Source organism: Brienomyrus brachyistius, chromosome 17, assembly GCF_023856365.1.
Source record: "Brienomyrus brachyistius isolate T26 chromosome 17, BBRACH_0.4, whole genome shotgun sequence".
NCBI lineage: Eukaryota > Metazoa > Chordata > Actinopteri > Osteoglossiformes > Mormyridae > Brienomyrus > Brienomyrus brachyistius.
Window position 1 is genome coordinate 17,989,744 of NC_064549.1, and position 19,456 is coordinate 18,009,199.

At 41.2% G+C, this 19,456-nt stretch overlaps 1 protein-coding gene across 1 annotated transcript in view; it reads left to right on the forward strand.

Moving 5' to 3' along the window:
* pid1 (phosphotyrosine interaction domain containing 1) overlaps window positions 1–19,456 on the forward strand; it is a 51,436-nt gene that overhangs the window by 17,095 nt on the left and 14,885 nt on the right. Inside the window, exon 2 of the mRNA XM_048982427.1 lies at window positions 4,008–4,154. Within this exon, the coding sequence (XP_048838384.1) occupies window positions 4,008–4,154 (147 nt within the window). The remainder of the gene's footprint in view (window positions 1–4,007; window positions 4,155–19,456) is intronic.

Consider the following 19,456-nt stretch of genomic DNA (forward strand, 5'->3'; position numbering starts at 1 on the left):
ATATTTGCTGAGCCCACTACATAGATGTTGACAAAATAAAAAGTCACTAGTCAGTGTTCTATGTCTGAAATGAACTTGGGGAAGTTTAAGGGTTCATCAACTCATATCTTTGATAGGCTCTCAATTCACATCTGTATTGTTCAAATCTGGATGACTTGGATCAGATTGTTTCACATGGGGATTACCATATGCAGAACAGGCCCATCAGTCCATAGATTCAATAGATGCATTTTTGTTTGTTGCATGTACTTCAAATATTGTAAAATGGCATTTATGTCAATTGAAAGGTGCTAAATGTTGTTTTCCTTACTCTTCTACAGACTGGGCAGAATGGAAAAATAGCAATCCAAGATCATGATGACCTGTTAAAAGGTTGTCTTTGAGAATTCCAGCATCAGTTTAGTGGCTTTATGCAATTTTTAATCTAACCCCCGTGTGAGTCACTGTATAAGCGTGAATATGCGTATGAGTAAGAATGTGTGATAAGACTGTGAGTATGCCCATGAGTGAGAGTGTACAGTATAAGACTGTGAGTAAGCCTGTGAGTGAGAGTATATGATAAGATTAGTAGTAATACTTAACAGAAGTAATAGTGCAAAACAGAATAACAAAATAAATCTAACAAAGTAACAAATACCTATAACAAATGTAATAAAATAACAGATAATTATTGCAAGTGGTTATGAAAAGTAACAGTGTTTGTGCCATGAATAAGTAACTTTTCATAACCACTTGCACTTATAGTCTGATATTTTATTATATCTATTATAGTTATTTGTTACTTTGTTAGACTTATTTTGTTATTCTGTTTTACACTGTTACTACTGTTCTTTTTAAGATCTTTACTGTCTCATCTTTATTCCTCTTGTTGCACTGAGCATGTTTAAGACAAAAGAATGTCCCTCTCACTTATGTCAGTAAGTAAGAGTGTATGTTAATATCGTGTTTATGCCAGTAAGTGAGAGTGTATGTTAATATGGTAATTATGCCAGTAAGTGAGAGTGTATGTTAATATGGTGATTATGCCTGTAAGTGAGAGTGTATGTTAATATGGTTATTATGCCAGTAAGTAAGAGTGTATGTTAATATGGTGATTATGCCTGTAAGTGAGAGTGTATGTTAATATGGTGATTATGCCTGTAAGTGAGAGTGTATGTTAATATGGTGATTATGCCTGTGAGTGAGAGTGTGTGATAAGATTGTGATTATGTCTGTGAGTGAGAGTGTGTGATAAGATTGTGATTATGCCTGTGAGTGAGAGTGTATGTTAATATGGTTATTATGCCAGCAAGTGAGAGTGTATGTTAATATGGTTATTATGCCAGTAAGTGAGAGTGTATGTTAATATGGTTATTATGCCAGTAAGTAAGAGTGTATGTTAATATGGTGATTATGCCAGTAAGTGAGAGTGTATGTTAATATGGTGATTATGCCTGTAAGTGAGAGTGTATGTTAATATGGTGATTATGCCTGTGAGTGAGAGTGTGTGATAAGATTGTGATTATGTCTGTGAGTGAGAGTGTGTGATAAGATTGTGATTATGCCTGTGAGTGAGAGTGTATGTTAATATGGTTATTATGCCAGTAAGTGAGAGTGTATGTTAATATGGTTATTATGCCAGTAAGTAAGAGTGTATGTTAATATGGTGATTATGCCAGTAAGTGAGAGTGTATGTTAATATGGTGATTATGCCTGTAAGTGAGAGTGTATGTTAATATGGTGATTATGCCTGTGAGTGAGAGTGTGTGATAAGATTGTGATTATGTCTGTGAGTGAGAGTGTGTGATAAGATTGTGATTATGCCTGTGAGTGAGAGTGTATGTTAATATGGTTATTATGCCAGTAAGTGAGAGTGTATGTTAATATGGTTATTATGCCAGTAAGTAAGAGTGTATGTTAATATTGTTATTAGTTTATAATAAGATTGTGAGTATGCCCGTAAGTGAGAGTACATGATGATTGTGAGTTTTCCAGATGTCTGCTGGTGTATTACAGAGGAATTTTGACTGTGAGTGACTAGACAGCCTCCTACCACTGGAGTGCACCCAAAGCTGGAAGTGAAAGTCAACATTTGTGCTCTGTTAAAACTTCACAGCTGGGGCAAAAGATGGTTCTCATCACAGACTGACACACATTGATTCAAACATAAGCTCCCACTGAGCAACTGACACGTATGCACATATACTTGCAAACAAATGCACTAAATTCACACATTCATATAAAAAATGCTTTAAAAGACTTACCAACACTGCAATAAGACCCTCAAAAAACACAGTGTGTGTGTCTGCCCACTCTCTGGCCTCATTATTATGTACACCTGCTTGTTAAGGTAAACAGCCCATGCTCTCAAGCAGCAAATCATTTGACTGCAGACAGATTAAATAGATTCAGGTACTATGCGACAAAGCCTTAACTTGATCCAAGTGATTTCAAATATGATGTGATTGTCGGTCTCATATCTGTTGGTTCCAGAATCTCAGAAGCCTCCTGGGATTTTAACATACTACTGTACATTGGCAACTTGTGTTTCCGAATGCACCATATTAGTAAGGGAGGCCAGAGGATAATCGGCAGACTCGTTAAAGCTAACAGTCCACAGTGCAAAAAAAAAAAATCACAGCTCAGTACAATGGTGGTGAGCAGAATGTGTCCCAGAATGCACTGCTCGTCAATGGTTCTGGAAGTGTTACTACACTGGTATGTATATGTATGTCAAATTGTGAACCTAAATTCTTCAGCTGAATATGCTGGACAGCAAATAATGAAATGCTGATGAGGCTACACGAATACTAGCATCCATCCTAAGGCCTAATAGTTTTCTAATAGTTTTACTTCTGTAGAGTGATAACACATTTGTAATCTGTTGAATCCCCAGTATTAGCATCCGTGCCTGTCTGAGGGAGACTGGAACTGGTACAAAGATGCTGGATGCATAGTGGCCATATCGTTGCTTGGCATGTGTATTACTGCTGTCTCTCCTATCTTGCTGTGGGAGTATTTTCACTTTAGAATACCTGTCTTATGTAAAGACATCACTGCTATGTCGTGCTGGAAGAAAATGTGGATCACATTCTTGGGGGGGTTCTTTCACATCCAAGGGAAATAATGACCTGGCCAGCAGTGAAATGTGCATCACAGATGGAAGACAGAAGACCGTGCATGTGGAAGTCAAAATGGGAGATGAGTCTTAATGACCCACTATCCCAAGCCCATTCTAGAATTTTGTAACACAGATCAAAGTCATTTGCTGGTGTTGGTTAGAGCTTGGGTTTTCAGAACGTTTGTCATGCAGTGATGAATATGATAAAATGCTCTTGGAAGTCCAAAAGAGGGGTGGCATGTTGGTGCAGTGGTTAGCACTGTTGCCTCACACCTCTGTGACCCAGGTTCAAGTCTCCGCCTGGGTCACACGTGTGCGGAGTTTGTGTGTTCTCCCCATGTCATCATGGGGTTTCCTCCGGGTACTCCGGTTTCCCCCCACGGTTCAAAAACATGCTGAGGCTAATTGGACTTGCTAAATTGCCTGTAGGTGTGCATGTGTGAGTGAATGTTGTGTGTGTGCCCTGCGATGGGCTGGCCACCCATCCTGGGTTGTTCCCTGCCTTGTGCCCATTGCTTCCGGGATAGGCTCCGGACCCCCCGTGACCCAGTAGGATAAGCGGTTTGGAAAATGGATGGATGGACTGAAGTACATGATGATTAGTTAGTGATAATAATCTGAATGTGGAATTCAGCAGTTCTGACTTAAATCATTGCAAATTCAAATTTTCTTTTGAGAAGTGGAGCTAGAGTGTCCAAGCTGAGTATCCCTGTCCATCTATTCTATTCTGTTACATAATACCTAATGATAAGTGAGTATGTGGATTCTGGTGAGGTTTTCAAAAAGAAAACAATCTTGTAGTGTTTCAGGGAGCTGTGTATAAAATAAGAGTAAAAATGTTTTTGTTTTTTTTTTACATACAACTAGGTTACAGGTAACAGTTTCAAAATGACTTTCTGCATTCCAGCACTTCCAGACAATGCTGAAGACCAAGCTCAACGTGCTTACTTTGAAGAAGGAGACGTTGCCAACGGTGATATTCCATGAGCCGGAGGCTATTGAATTGCGCTCCACTACACCACTGATGAAGACTCGGACTCACGTGGGCTATAAGGTACTGCTAGAGTCTAACTATGGAGGAATACTGGAGTTTATGAAAGTATTACATGAACATGAAATTACAACAATATCATTTTTATACGTCTATGCAAGACAAGACTGTAAGACTTGCTCCGGGTGGAAAGTAGTTAGAACCATATGACTCAGGGATGATGGGAAGGAATAGTGACTTTATTTGGATATAGAAGAGTCGTGGATGTAGCAAGAGCAACAAGCAGGAGTGAGAATAATTGTGACAAACTGGGCATTGACTGGGTGCAGAGTCAGGCATTGAGTCTCTGAGGGGGAGAGAACACAGATGTCTGTGTTTTATTGTGATTGATAATAAGACTCAAGTTGAATGAGTGATTCAAAATGAATATGTTTGTAAACTTTGTCCAGCCCTGGGACATCCATCCATCCGTCCGTCCATCCATCCATCCATCCATCCATCCATCCATCCATCCATCCATCCACAAAAACAGCAAAATCACACAATAAAACTGTCAACATAATGGTTCAGCAAAAGTGTCAAAAATGTGGAAATGCTTGGGAAAATGTCCTTCATAATAAAAGACAATGTTGTTACCATTACACCATTTGCAGAATTAGTAGGCAACTATTCCCGGACATAATTTTAAGCAAAAAAGTTGAGCAGACTTCTAAAAACGAATTCAGAAGTTTTCTTTTGCAAGTAAAAGTACTTATAGAGAAAATGTTACATTTGACTTTCACAAACAAAAATAAAAGGAAAACACTTGATTATCGATGAGCATAATTTTCTCTCTTCACCATCAACCTGAAATTATAATAAAAAACTGTTTTTTTTATTATTCAGAATATATAAGGAATAACAAATTATCAATCATTCTATACAGCCCACTTCACCAAGTTGAATGTCCAGTATTGCCACTTTTCTTCTCAGTGACAATCATGAGCCTGTTGTCCTAGTCAGTGGTGGCCCCTGAAAGAACAGCCGAGACAGAGATTTGGTGGTACCTGATTACACTGAGACAAGTCAAACAAAGTTTAGCTTTTAATAAAGAGGAGGAAGTGAGGAGATTGTGTATAGGGTACCTCTAGTATTATTTAGTTGCAATAGTGCCAACACTATACACTTAGCCAGACTGTACTAGTGATGGTCAAAAATGCTTCAAAACCCACCATAGATGGGATTCTTCTGGGTCATTAATTGCTGCCTGGTTTAACTCCATGAAATCCAACAAGGTAAACTGTGATAAGTGGGTTAATCTTGTTGGCTAAATTGTGTACTCTGTGGTTCCTGATTTCAAAATCTTGTTTCTTAAATTGCCATTAAATACTATTTAAATCTGGCATGTGTGGTTGTCATGAGGCACTGGACTATGTATTTATTACAGAATCATCTTAGATTGATTTTGAGTTTCTGTGAGCTTGTTCTTTGTAGCAGTTTCCTTTGGAAAGGAAGTAAATATGATTGTGAAATTAAAATAGCAAGGTAAATACGCCCTATAATTGTAGTCTGTCCTTCTGAAATAGAAATTGTGCCTGTAGTGTAAACATTTTGACACAAGAGGAGACCCACATGTGCTGTGTTTGGCATGTGAGGAGCTAGGAATGGAATGTGGGTGTAAGTATGGCAGTTGAATGTGGGATTGTAGGGGAACTGGCATATTGGCAAGTCACAGAAACACACTAGAAAAGAATTTCAGTGCCCAGCAGTAACTACTCTGTGGCTAACTGTGGTATGTTTGTGACTTGAGAACAGTAAACTGTTTTCTTTAATTCAGCTCCTCAGACTTCTCAAGCTGTGTGAAGTGAAAGTGCCAGTGGTTGCGTTAATAACAATTTGTTCAATCCTCTTTGGGCCAGAGGCCTGCATGATTAGCTGTGGGCGGAGTTTGACTAAACTCACTCGCCATTGGTTGATTTATTGATCTCTAACTACGTAGCATAACTCCCTCCTTAATAATCCCCAAGCACTTCTGTTTTCACTCTTTTGTTGGAGCTGGCCATTAGTTTCAATGCCCAGTGTGAATGCCTGAATGAATCAGACGCTGAACTTCTCATCCACCCTCAGTAAATGGCCATTGCCATGGATACTGCCACATCTATTTATGCAAGTACGCTTGCATAAAGGAGATTCTATAAGTTTTGTTAACCATTTTTATTGAGTTGTAATGGTTATGTTATAGTTCGAAAAATTTGCTTTTCCGGAGTGGATTTTGCATATTTCGCAGCAACTTGATGACAAGACAGGGCCCTACCTCACTGTTTGCATTTCTCTGCTGCAGTTAATGCTCAACCTTAGAATGAGTCAGTCTTTCAGCTGTGGCCTTCGCATTTCCTGCTGGAGTAGCAAGTCTAAAATACTTCCAGCAGGGCATGTTTATTTTGAAAAGAAGAGGACAGAGAAAAAAGATAATACTCTTTTTGTGCTGTATTCCCCCTCCACTCCACATCCACCTTCTATCCAAAGGCTCTGCCAAAATTAATGGACTTATCAAACTTTCATAACTGTTACAATCCAGCAGGACCCAGTATTATGGTTCAGTCAAAATTCATTACCTGATTTTAATGTTGAATGCCAAGATTTCCTGAAAATCAGCTGATTGAGGTAAAACATACAAAGATATATCTTACTGAATTTGGTTTTCTGAATTATACAGGTAAAACTTTCTGGGTTTTTAACAAATTGTTCCAAGATTTTTTATCACTGCGCAATCCTTGAAAGTCTGCTGTACTAACACTTGTCGTGTTGTTGTAAACAGAAAAAACCTTGCCGTCGATTTCATGCAATGTGGTATATGAAGCATTAATTGCAGAAAGTACATATTAATACGTTTATGTGCATAATACCTAGCCACAGCTTAACTTGATCCAACTGTACATCAGTGCTCAAACTGCAGTGCTTGTCACGGCAATGGTTACCTACCAAAAAACATTACATTCCGCAGAGATATGGGAGTTGTAAGCAATATTGTGATTGTATAGTTTTTACATTTGCATCAAAATATTCTCTTATGCTAAAGCAAAACATTTTTTTTTATTGCAGCTTATTTCTGCTGCCATGGCAAGCATAAAATTTCCCCATTTTCTTGTTATAGTGAGATATGTTTCTTGGAGGCTCAGTGGTATAAACAGGGGTTGGACAATGAACTCTGACCACAATTATTTATTACAATGATAGTATAGGGCCTTCTTTTGCAGCCAGTAAAGCACCAATTTGTCTTTGGAATAACAGATACATGGTCCTCCACAATGGTTCAGAAGTCCTTGCCAGTGATGCACCCATCTAGAACAAGTAGTGGGCCTAGGGAATGTCATAATATTGCAATGCAAACCATCACTGATCCACCCCTGTGCTACACTCTAGGTACGCAGCAGTCCGGGTAGTAAACCTCTCTGGAGCCTCTCCAAACTGTAACTCTCCTGGATGTGGGAAAGACAGTAAGGTGGACTCATTGGAGAACAATACATGTTTCATATTGTCCGCAGCCCAAAATTTGCACTGGCTGGCACAACTGAAACTGATGTTTGACATTAGCACATGTGGCCGAAGGTTTGGCTATAGCAGCCCAACCATGAATATTGGCCCTGTGTTGCTCCTGATAAACAGTTTTGGTGGAAACAAGAGAGTCAAGGTGTGCATTTAATTCTGCAGTGAGTTGGGAAACTGTGGTGTTATAGTAATGTTACTGTATACATTGAGTAAAGGCAGAGATGAGGTCAGTATCAACTTGCCCGTGAACGGTTGAATTTCTACAGCTGGTGCAGGAGGAATATCCTGTGGTGAGCTTTCTTAATGGTGCATGTAATGTTCTCAAGGTTCTGCAACAGCACAGTATCCAAGAACTTTAAAGTGTCGAAGAAAAAGCCATTTAATTGTAGTGGAAGATGAGCAGGTCGTTGTTTTTTGAATATTGAGGTCCTGGTTGTTATGGCTGCACCAATGTGATAGTAAAGCTATATTTCATCTATATGTAGAATTGTAGTCATTTGAGATGAGGCCTATTAGAGTGGTGTCATCCACAAACTTGTGGAGTTTGATAAACAGGTCACCAGAGTACTCATCTGTGTACAGGCGAAGGAATAGTAGGGAGAGAAGGGTTAAGGGGCTGGATATGTGTTTGGCTAGTTTTTTATCCACGGACTTTCTTGTACAGCAGCTCTGGGATAATCATATTAAAGGCAGAGCTGAAGTCGACAAGTTCCTCACGTATGCCCCTGGAATATCAAGATATTGGTAGATGAAGTTCAGGACTAGATTAACTGTGTCATCTATTGACTTGTTGGATCTCTAAACAAACTGCAAGGGGTCAAGAAAGTCTTGGATAGCATTCTTGAGGAACTTCAGAATAATGCATTCAAAGGTCTTCATTACAACAGATAAGAACATAAATTTACAAACGAGAGGCCATTTGGCCCATCAAGCTTGTTTGGAGAAAACTTAACTAATAGCTCAGAATTGTTAAAATATTATCTAGGTCTGATTTAAAGGAACACAGGGTTTTAGCTTGTGCTACACTAGCAGGACGATAATTCCATACTCCAACTACATGCTGTGTAAAGAAGTGCTTCCTCAAATTCATTTTAAAATGTTCTCCCACCAATTTCCACTTATGGCCACAAGTGCTAGTATTTAAACTAATATTGAAATAGCCATTTAGCTGAAGAGCATCCAGACCTATTAGAATCTTATATACCTGGATCATGTCCCCCCTTTGCTTGAAGCTGAACAGATTCTGCTCAGCTAACCGCTCCTCATAAGACATTCCTCTAAGACCAGGAAAAATTCTCATAGCCCTACGTTGCACCTTTTCCAAGGCAGCAATGTCCTTCTTAAGGAATGGTGACCAAACCTGCACATAATATTCTAGGTGGGGTCTTACCAAGGAATTATATAATTGTAGCATCACTTCCCTTGACGCCTAGAGATGTAACCCAACATCATATTGGCCTTTTTTATTGCTTCCCCACATTGGCGAGATTGGGACATGGAAATATCAACATACACACTGAGGTCTTTCTCATAATCAGCTACCATTATTTCAGTGAAACCCATAAAATATCTGTACTTTATATTTCTGCTCCCTGCATGGATGTGACATCATGTGCAAGACTAACAGGCAGGGAGCAAGGAGTCAAGGATCCGGGAAACGGAGAGTCGGGAATGAGGGTTTTTTGACAGAAACAGATACCAACAGCAAGAGACGCCAATGACAGGACTGGGCAAACAGACTTGAACGCAAACTAAATACACAAGACTGAAGACAGGAAACGCGGAACAGCTGGTGAACGTAGGGATTCCACACAGGGTTAATGAGGGGGTGTGGCACACGAGAGGACCAGATAAGCAGGTCATGACAGAACCCCCCCCCCCCCCCCCCCCCAAAGGCGAGACGGGACCGGAAACACGGGACCTGGAAGACAAAAGCAAAACAAACAACGGGAGACCGGGAACTGGACGGACACACAGAACAGGCACATGGACAAAACCTGTCACAAAGCAGGAAACGCAGACAGATAAATCAGAAAATGAGACACAGGAGGAACACCAACCGGAGGAACAAAAGGACCAGGAGTGAACATAGGAGACACAGAGGGACGAGGAGCAAACACAGGAGGCTGCAAGGAAAAGGACAGAGGATAATGGCGAGCCCGAGGGAACCACAGCGGGCGAGGGGTTGCAGCCGGAGGGGCCGCAGGTGACCGGGAGGCCGGAGCCGAAGGGGACCTCGTAGGGAGTGAGGAGGTAGGTGGAGGGACAGGTGGAGAAGGCGAGGAGGTAGTCGGAGGGGGCATCAGGGGAGGTGAGGAGGAAAATGAAGGGGACCCTGGCGAAGGTAAGGAGGGAGGGGAAGCCGCAGCAGGCGACGGCGCAGCCACAACAGGCGAAGGTGCCATCCACTGACGAGCCGGAGTGGGGGGACCCACAGGCGACCGACGAGTCGAAGCGGGGGAACCCACAGGTGACCGGCGAGGCGTCGGAGGCCGGATTGAAGGTGGCTGATGAGCCCTCGGAGGGGGACCGGCAGATGACCGCTGAACAGGAGCTGGAGGACCAGCAGGCGCTCCCTGAGCCCCGGCCAAGGCGAGCTAGGGGGCAGGGTGGGTGGGAGTCAGCCCCTGCACATGTGTCCTCTCCCCTTTTGAGACATCGAAAGGTGGGGACCTGGTCGGGATCCACTGCATTGGGGCAGTAGTGGAGGAGTCACTCCCCCCAGAGGGGTCCACTGGGGTCATCAGGGAGATCCCTGAGGGGTCCCGTTTGAGCTCCTCCTCTCTCTCCATCCAGGAAGGATGTAGACAATGCTTTATTTGTTAAAAATGGTGGTAAGTTACTTGTGTTCTCTACTGTGAACACCCATGTAAAATAATCATGAAACTCATTTACTATATCAATTTCATTTTCAATTATAAGGCCCTTACTATCCTGCGGATTAGTGATTTCAGCTTTTAGTGCTCTTTTGGAGTTAAAATAGTGGAAGAAACTTTTCATGTCATACATAGCCTCCAATGCAATCTTCCTCTCTACATTCCTCTTAGTGAGTCTGTTATTTTTTAACTCAACCTGTAGACTTAGATATTCCTGCTTTATTTTGACATCATTAGTTAATTTCCATTTGTGGAACTGTATTCTTAATTCCCGTAGTAAACCACTTTAGTTGCAGTTTCCTAGATTTCGTTTTGCTGGAAACAGGTATAAAGTCCTCTTGCACTTGCAACAATGTGCTTTTAAAAAATTCCCATGCCCGTTCAATCGTTTTGCTATTTAACTCCATCCAGTTTACAGTTTCTAGTTTCAGTCTGATACCATTAATGTTAGCCTTCCTAATATTGTATACTTCTGTTCTGGACTTTGCTCTTCGGACACTAAAATTAACCTAGAATTTAACCATGCTATGATCACCACCATCCAGTGGTTCTAAAACCTCTAATTTTCCAATCCTGTCCTGGTTAAAACAAGATCAAGAAGGGCTTCTCCCCTGGTAGGGGTATTAACAAACTGAGTAAAAAAACAATCCTGTACTTATTCCACCATCTCAAGTTCATTTACAGAAGAGCCAGAGACTGTGTCCCACTGAATCCCAGGTAAATTAAAATCACCCATAACCACCACATCATTTTCATTACTCATAATCCTGATATCGTCATATAACATTCTGCTCTCCTCTGCAGCTACATTAGATGCTCTATAACAAACCCAGACAATTAGGCCATTTGAGTTTTTAGCATCTACTTTTATCCATACAGCTTCTGTATTTTTATTTTTATCAGTGAGCTCCCTTGCCTGCAAGTTTTCCTTTACATGTACTGCAACACCACCTCCCTTCTTGCCTGTCCGGTCTCTATGGAACAACATATAACCATCCATATTAAATTCTTCACCATCCATTCACTCATCCATGTTTCAGTTATTCCTTTAATGTCGTAAGTGTTTGATGATATTAAAGCCTCTAAATCATGAATTTTGTTTCTAATACTCCTAGCATTTAAATGCAGACAGCAAAGGGTAGGCCTTTTACAGTGCCCACTTTCAATATTAATTGGGGCTTTCCGTCTCTCCCCACCTATATTCTTAACTAATTTCCCTGCCCCCCCAGTCCCTAGTTTAAACATTCCTCAAGTACTCTACACATACGCCTCCCCAACACACTGGTTCCCTTCTGGTTCAGATGCAACCCGTCCGGCTTGAACAGGTCCCAAATGTTCCAGAATGTCTTCCAGTGCCCCATAAACCTAAACCCCTATTTCCTACACCACCATTTTAGCCATGCATTTAATCCCCTTATCTTAGCTAACTTAGCCTGGCTTGCACGTGGCACGGGAAGTATTCCAGAGAATACCACCGTGGATGTTCTACTTTTAAGCTTATCCGCGACTTCTGTAAATTTACCCTGCAGAACATCCCTCTTGCCCTTTCCTATGTCATTGGTGCTAACATGCACCACGACCACTGGATCCACCCCGGCTGGGGGCCAAAAGCCTGTCCACACAATTCGGAAGGTCACCCATTTGGGCACCAGGCAGGCAAGACACCGTATGGGACCCTCTATCACGGGGGCACACATAACTATCTACACCTCTAATAACTGAATCCCCTACTATCACAACCTCCCTCTTCCTGGGGGGAGGGGGCTCCTCGGTGCCCAAGGACCCTCCTGCCTCCCCAGTCTCTTCCGGCTCTAAAGCTGGAAGCAACTGAATGCGGTTAGACACAGTCACTTCAGGTGATGCCGCCTTTGTGAACTGTGCATGCCCTTTTCTACGTCTATGACCTACGTTCACCCAGCTCTCTCGACCTATCTGTTCTTCATTCTCCGCCCTCCCCACTTGTGACATACACACAGTCTCCCTAAAGGGCATATTAACTCTCTCCTCTAACTCCTTGTTGTGTTAGATGAGAGCCAGTTGCTCCTCGAGGTCCCGAACCTTGACCATGAATGAGTCCACTAACATATCGCTCGCAGATGAAGTCCAACTGGACACAAACATCTTGCAAACACAACACCAGTGAACTTCAGTCTTTTAGGTATTGGGATGATAGTAGGGGTCTTGAAACAAACAGGAACAGTGCACTAGTCCAGAGATGGGCTGAAGGTATCTGCAAGAACCGGAGATGGTTGGTCTGTATGGAATCAACGTTGTTTTAGCAATACAACGTTGTATAAGCCATAATCACTGAGGTGATCACCATTTCGATACACCGTCTGTGCAGGGTCCAATCAGATTGTAGATGAGGTGGGTCCAAGCAACTGGAAGAGGCGGGACCAACTAATCAGATGTCTGTCGCCTGTAGATGTGTTTTGTTAGTATGTAACCAATAGTGTTATGTGAATCGTTGACTTCCCTGCCTGCTTCTAGTATTAAACTGTTAGACTGTTAATCAAGAGACCAGCTTCCATTTGAAAATATCTGTCAACTCTTTTATTAAAATAACTCACACCCTCACCAAAACACAATTGTTTGTGTTTGGTATGTGAGTTTGCTGCGTCTAATGATGCTTTTCTACTGCCAACAAGAACTGAGCCGTACCCAAATCACACCACGAATTGGAGGTTTTCCATTTTAAAGAATGCAAGCCGTGCCCAAGGCATAACCACATTACAATCCATAAGCCCACTACTTCTGACATGACCCTGTTTACTAGCAAGTAAGCTGATTGTGTTAATACCACCTGGTCAATCAAATTGCACGGAGATACCAGAGTTCTGCTAGTGTGTTATCTGAAGGAAAAAGCGTGTATTCTGTACATTATTCATTAATAGTAGTATTGCACATTATGCTGTATTGATGCATTTAAAATTTTAAAAAATTACTTAAAAAAGTACTCTAGAACAGCTGAACAGAATGGATTTGTAATGCAAATTTATGCAAGAAAATGCTAATTCTGCTAGTGTTTAATGCTTGCATAACTCCATGATCCTTACCGACGTGTTAGCAGGAATTAGCGCACAACAACAAGAACAACAACAACAATAATAGGTGGCATGGTTGTGCAGTGGTTAGCACTGATGCCTTACATGCCTGGGATCTGGGTTCAAGTATACCATGTTTGGAGTTTGCATATTGTCATTGGGTTTATTCTGTATACTCCGGATTCCCCCCTTCTTCACTTAAAGAGAATGATGCATTGTCTGCATTGCTGCACTGATGTGTCTGTCAATCTCCCACTCCCTCATTTGTGAACAAGACCCCGAGATGCTTGAACTGCTCTGTTTGAGGCATCCCCCACCAGGAGAGGGCAATCCACCCTTTTCCAGTCAAAAACCATGGCCTCACACTTGGAGGCGCTGATCCTCATCCCAGCCACCTAACACTGCAAACTGCAGTGTATGCTGCAGAGCCCAAATTTCCAGCAAACACTTCACCTCTGCCGTACACCAAAGTGATCCTTTCATTTTTCTGAAATGTTTATCACTACCAAATCTGTATTTTTGGTAGGCACAGTTAGCAATCATACTAGATGTGCATCATGTTCCTCAAGCGGGCCCTTGGCATAGTTAAGTGTGCAGTGCCCAGGCCCGGTACAGCAAGATCACACTAGTGAAACAGACTGGACTTTGGGGATCAAATGTGCTTGGACACAGTATGGCTTGCTTAGTGTGAGTGGTTCTGTGGGCTAAGTCTCTGCGCCTGTGATCAGAAGATTGCTGATTCGTGTCCCAGCCTTGGCAGAACGGTCACATGTCTGTGTGCCCTCGAAGCAAGCCCCTTAATTGCATACAGGTTCTATACCCATCCCATACCTCAAAGAAAGACTTGTTGCAGCACAGTTCCAGCTCACTTCAATTTTCCACTGCAGAAGGTTCGGCTCAGTAAAGGCGTAATTGGGTTGGTCTCCAAGTATGACTGAAGTTGAGCAGCAATTATCTTCTCCAGAATGTTGGGCATGTGGCCGAAATCTTGCTTTAAAGGGTATATGTCAACTGTAGGAATGTCTGTGGCGAGTTGGGTATACAGTATCCAGTGTACTAGAACATGGCCAAAGTGTGGGCACATCTATCCATATAAAGTTATATTTGTACTATTTACATATTAGAATAAAGATATAAAAACTATAACATAACATGCATGGAATTATGTATTGCCAAAAACTATTAAACAAAAAGATTCATTTGTTGTGGGGAGAGCAGCTTTGTGTGCTGGGACTCAAAAGTTGCTCATTCAAATTCCTGGGTTGACAGAGTGATCCCATCATCGAGCCCTCGAGCAAGGTCCTTAACCTTAATTGCTTCAGACTGACTATACTGTCTTCTCTACACCAATTGCATGAGGTGGCCTGGGATGGTTTTCCAGGTGTCTTGAAGGAGGTCCCATATATATACTGAGCACTTACTGGCCACTTTTCTTTCATTCTCTGGTCAGACTCCTCCCAGACCATTTCTACTGTATTTAGGTCAGGTGATGTGGCACTAATACTCTTCTTTGTAGGCAGCTTTGCATACATGTGTAATGTTTGATACTCTGTTATTTGACAATATTTAATGAAAACTGTAGTTCTAAAGAGGAATAACATTATGACAAACATTCTTCTGTGTGACTCTCCTCAACTAAATGATTAAACATCATTTAGTTAATCATAGATTTCACGTCTGAATAGTTCATTTTCTAGTACATAAAATTCCTGTTATGGAGCACAACCAGTTTGTCACAGTCTGTTACACTTCAGGTAGATTTCTGTTATGACTTGGTACATTGCAACAATGGAAGGAATGAAATAGAAATAGAAATGGAATGAAAGGATGTAACTATGCACAACAGAACTGTTTTAGTAAAACAAAATGTAAATAAAGGTAGAAATGCATATGGTTTTCAAGCTTCTCAAGTGGTTAATAGCTTGTATCACAGTTTCAGGTCATATAAGTTCTGTAAGAAACAAAAACCTGACGACTGATGGATTGTGAGACTTAAGTGTCATATCTGACTATATATTTCAAGTACTTCTGTTGTCATTTGTGCTCAGTATAATATTACTCCTGCTCTCATGCATCCTGCAGACCATCCATTTTCCAAACCGCTTATCCTACTGGGTCGCGGGGGTCCGGAGCCTATCCCGGAAGCAATGGGCACGAGGCAGGGAACAACCCAGGATGGGGGGCCAGGCCATTGCAGGACACACCATTCACCCACGCATGCACACCTACGGGTAATTTAGTAACTCCAATTAGCCTCAGCATGGAGGGGAATTTCAGCATTTTGGACTGTGGGGGGAAACCGGAGTACCCGGAAGAAACCCCACGATGACATGGGGAGAACATGCAAACTCCACACACATGTGACCCAGGCGGAGACTCAAACCCAGGTCCCAGAGGTGTGAGGCAACAGTACTAACCACTGCACCACCATGTCCTGCAGACCATGTTACCAGATAAATGCAGCAGATGGTGATTAACAGCAAAAAATAAAAAGTAACAGAAAATAACACAATAGTAGAAAAATAAACATTTAGTATTCAAATGTACATGTGAGTTTTTTTTACCTTAATAATGGTCAAAAATAATATTTTTTGGCACATGTCCGCTGAGAAGGTGGTGACATGAGATAAAAGAATCTAACTGCAACATCTTGACATCTGTGACTATGATAAAGAAAACTGCTGTGCCCCAGCTCAGTAAATACTACCGCATTGTTTTATGACAAACATATGCTAATTTTTTTTATGCCAGCAACACGTTTCAAAAAAATTAGGAGAGAGGCAACAAAAGACTGGAAAAGCTGTGTAATGCTAAAACAAACACCTGGTTGAATATCTCACAACCAATAAGGTTAATTGGTTAATTAGATCAGTAAGAGGATTGGGTATAAAATAAGCTTCCCAGAGAGGTAGAGGCAGTAAAGATGCAGAGAAGTTCACCACTCTGTGAAAGACTGCTTGGGCAAATAGTGCATCTATGGTACACAATATTAGAAGATTAAGAGAATCTGGAGAAATCTCTGTACACAAGGGACAAGCCATGATCTTCGGGTTCTCAGGTGGCACTGTATTAAAAACAGACACAATTCTACAGTGGAAATCACTTGGGTTCAGGATCATTTCCGAAAACCATTGTCTGTGAAGACAGTTCGTCACGGCATCCACAACTGCAGGGTGAAACTCTACCATGCAATAAAGAAACCGTGTCTAAGCATGATCCACAAACACTGCTAACTTCTCTGCACCAGAGCTCATTTAAGACAGACTGAGGCAAGATAGAGAACTCCTGTGGTCTGGCAAATCAAAATTTCAAATTCTTTTTGGAAATCATGGTGTCCTCCAGACTAGAGAGGAGAGAGACCATCCAGCTTGTTATCAATGGGCAGCTCAAAAACCAGTGTCCATGATAAGGGTGCATTAGTGCCCATGACTTGCGTAGCTTGCAGATCTGGGAAGGCACCATTAATGCTGAGGGATCTATACAGATTTTGGAGCAACACATGCTGCCATCCAGACAACATCTTTCTCAGAGAAAGCCTTGTATTTTCAGGAAGACAAAGCCAAATTACATTCTGTGTGTACAATAGCTTGGCTCTGTAGAAGAGTCCGGGTGCTAGACTGACCTTCCTGCAGTCTAGATCTGTCACCCATTGAAAATATTTGGTGCATCATGAAGAAAAAAATACAAGAAGACATGAAGAAGACATGATGCAACACAGTGGTAAACATGTTTGTGCTGATATTTGTGCCACTAGAAATTGAATATGAATAATGTATACTTTAATCTGCAGTTGTTGCATTAAAAACTGAATCTGAATTTATTAGTTTGAATCTGAATTCCAGTAACTTGAAGCTGTATTTATCCTACCTGGAAAATGTAACGCTTTATACTTACAAGTTCACTTCTCCCAGTTCAATTTCAGTTTGCAAATTCAATTTCAATTTATTGAGATGCACAATCCAGGTCCTTGAGGTAAAGTAATCCACCGCAGGTTCACAATGCAACTCATTTCCACGTTTATGACAGTTCTGCAGGTCTGGGTAAAGTGGAAGTGTGTGCTGGCATGTCGCAAATGCAGGATCATATAAGCAGTCATCATATACATAATAAGAATGAAGCAGTACCGGAACTGCTATATTTTAATCTTTATTGTACCACCACTTCTTACAAGTTGCCAGTACTCTGCTACTCAGAGACAAGCATCACGCAAGAGTGGCGGGGTAGCATACATAGTTAATATTTCTCATAAAACAAACAAAAAAAAACCATTCTCAGTTTCAACATTTGATATGTTGTCTTTGTTCTATTTTCAGCTAAATATGGGTTTATATGATTTGTAAATCATTCTGTCTTTATTTACATGTTACACAGTATCCCAACATTTTTGAAAACAGGATTGCAGTCTTTAAGTGGTGGGATGTGCCATTCCATTTCTGCTCTTTTTGGGAAAGTGCATATTGATTTGCTCACTCCTGAGAGGAATGTGGACAATCTACAGGTATTTGTTTTGCCCTGTTGTGGAAGCCATGTTAACATCCTTAATACCAAATGATAACAGTGAGTGTAAGGTGCTGGTTCCTCATGTGGCATTTCGATAATCTTTCGATTACTACCATGAATGATAAACTCAAAAGTAACAAAACCTGATGCATGCTTCCTTCAAAGAAATCAAAAACTACTGGCAGCTAATCTAGTTTTAATGGCCTGATTCTCGCATTCTTTTTCCTATACGATGTGCTATGTTTTTGCAGATGGTAGGCATACACCATACTGTGGGACAGTTCCTCTTGCAGGAAATGATACAGCTCACACCATTGGAGGAAAGCAAGAAACTGGAATATTATGTACCAGATTAAAAAAAAAAAAAAACATTATGTAAGATGTTTCTGTGTGGGTGTTGTTATTGCTATAGATACAAACAGACTAAACATCATATGTGGAAATGAGGAGCAGTAGAGGATGCATCAGAAATTAGGCTCAGAAATACATACAGCCTAGTGTAATCTCATGCTAATGAATGTACATATTCATTTTTCTGTATTTGGAATAGTTGTACTTTTGAACTTTTAAACTGTCAGAAAGGTGTTCTGGATAGAGTTAACGTGAAAATTAGTGCTTAAATGCTTAAATTTTGCAATGGTAAATTTAAAATTTCAGGATTAGGTCTGGGTTGAAGTTTTTTAATTTCTATTTTACTAAAAGTTTGCTTACCAAACAAATACAGGTAGCATTAGGTATTGCTTGATTCTGCATTAAGCATTTATGCTGATCACATTGGGAAAGAAAGTATACAAGTAAAACAAATTAAATTGACTTAATAATTGAAAGAATTAATCATCCATGCATTTTCGACAGTGGGGGACATCTTATATTACCAATATCAACAAATACACTGTCACGGGCGAGCAGGACGGAAGATCGCTCAGGAAGTGCGAGCGATCCACAAACAGGCAGGCAGGCAGAAATCGGGGTAGACAGGGGTTTATTCAGGGCAGGTCGACGAACACCGGGTAACATCAATGACAGACAACCGGTTAGTGCACAACAGAGACCTAAATACAGGGAACTAATCAGAAAAGAACGAGACACGACTGGGCACAATCAGGGAATCACACGTGGGTAATTAGGGGGCGTGGCACACACGAGGAGCGGACGGAGCGGGCGTCACATACACCATATAGACAAAAATATTGGGACAAACCTCTTAATCATTAAATTCAAGTGTTTCAGTCAGACCCATTGCCACAGGTGAATGAAGTCAAGCACCTAGTCATGCAGTCAGGTCTACAAACATTTGTGAAAGAATGGGCCATTCTGAAGACCTCAGTGAAGTTGAGGAATGTTTAAATTAGGGACTGAGGGGGCAGGGAGGTTAGTTAAGAATTTAGGTGGGGAGAGACAGAAAGCCCCAATAAAT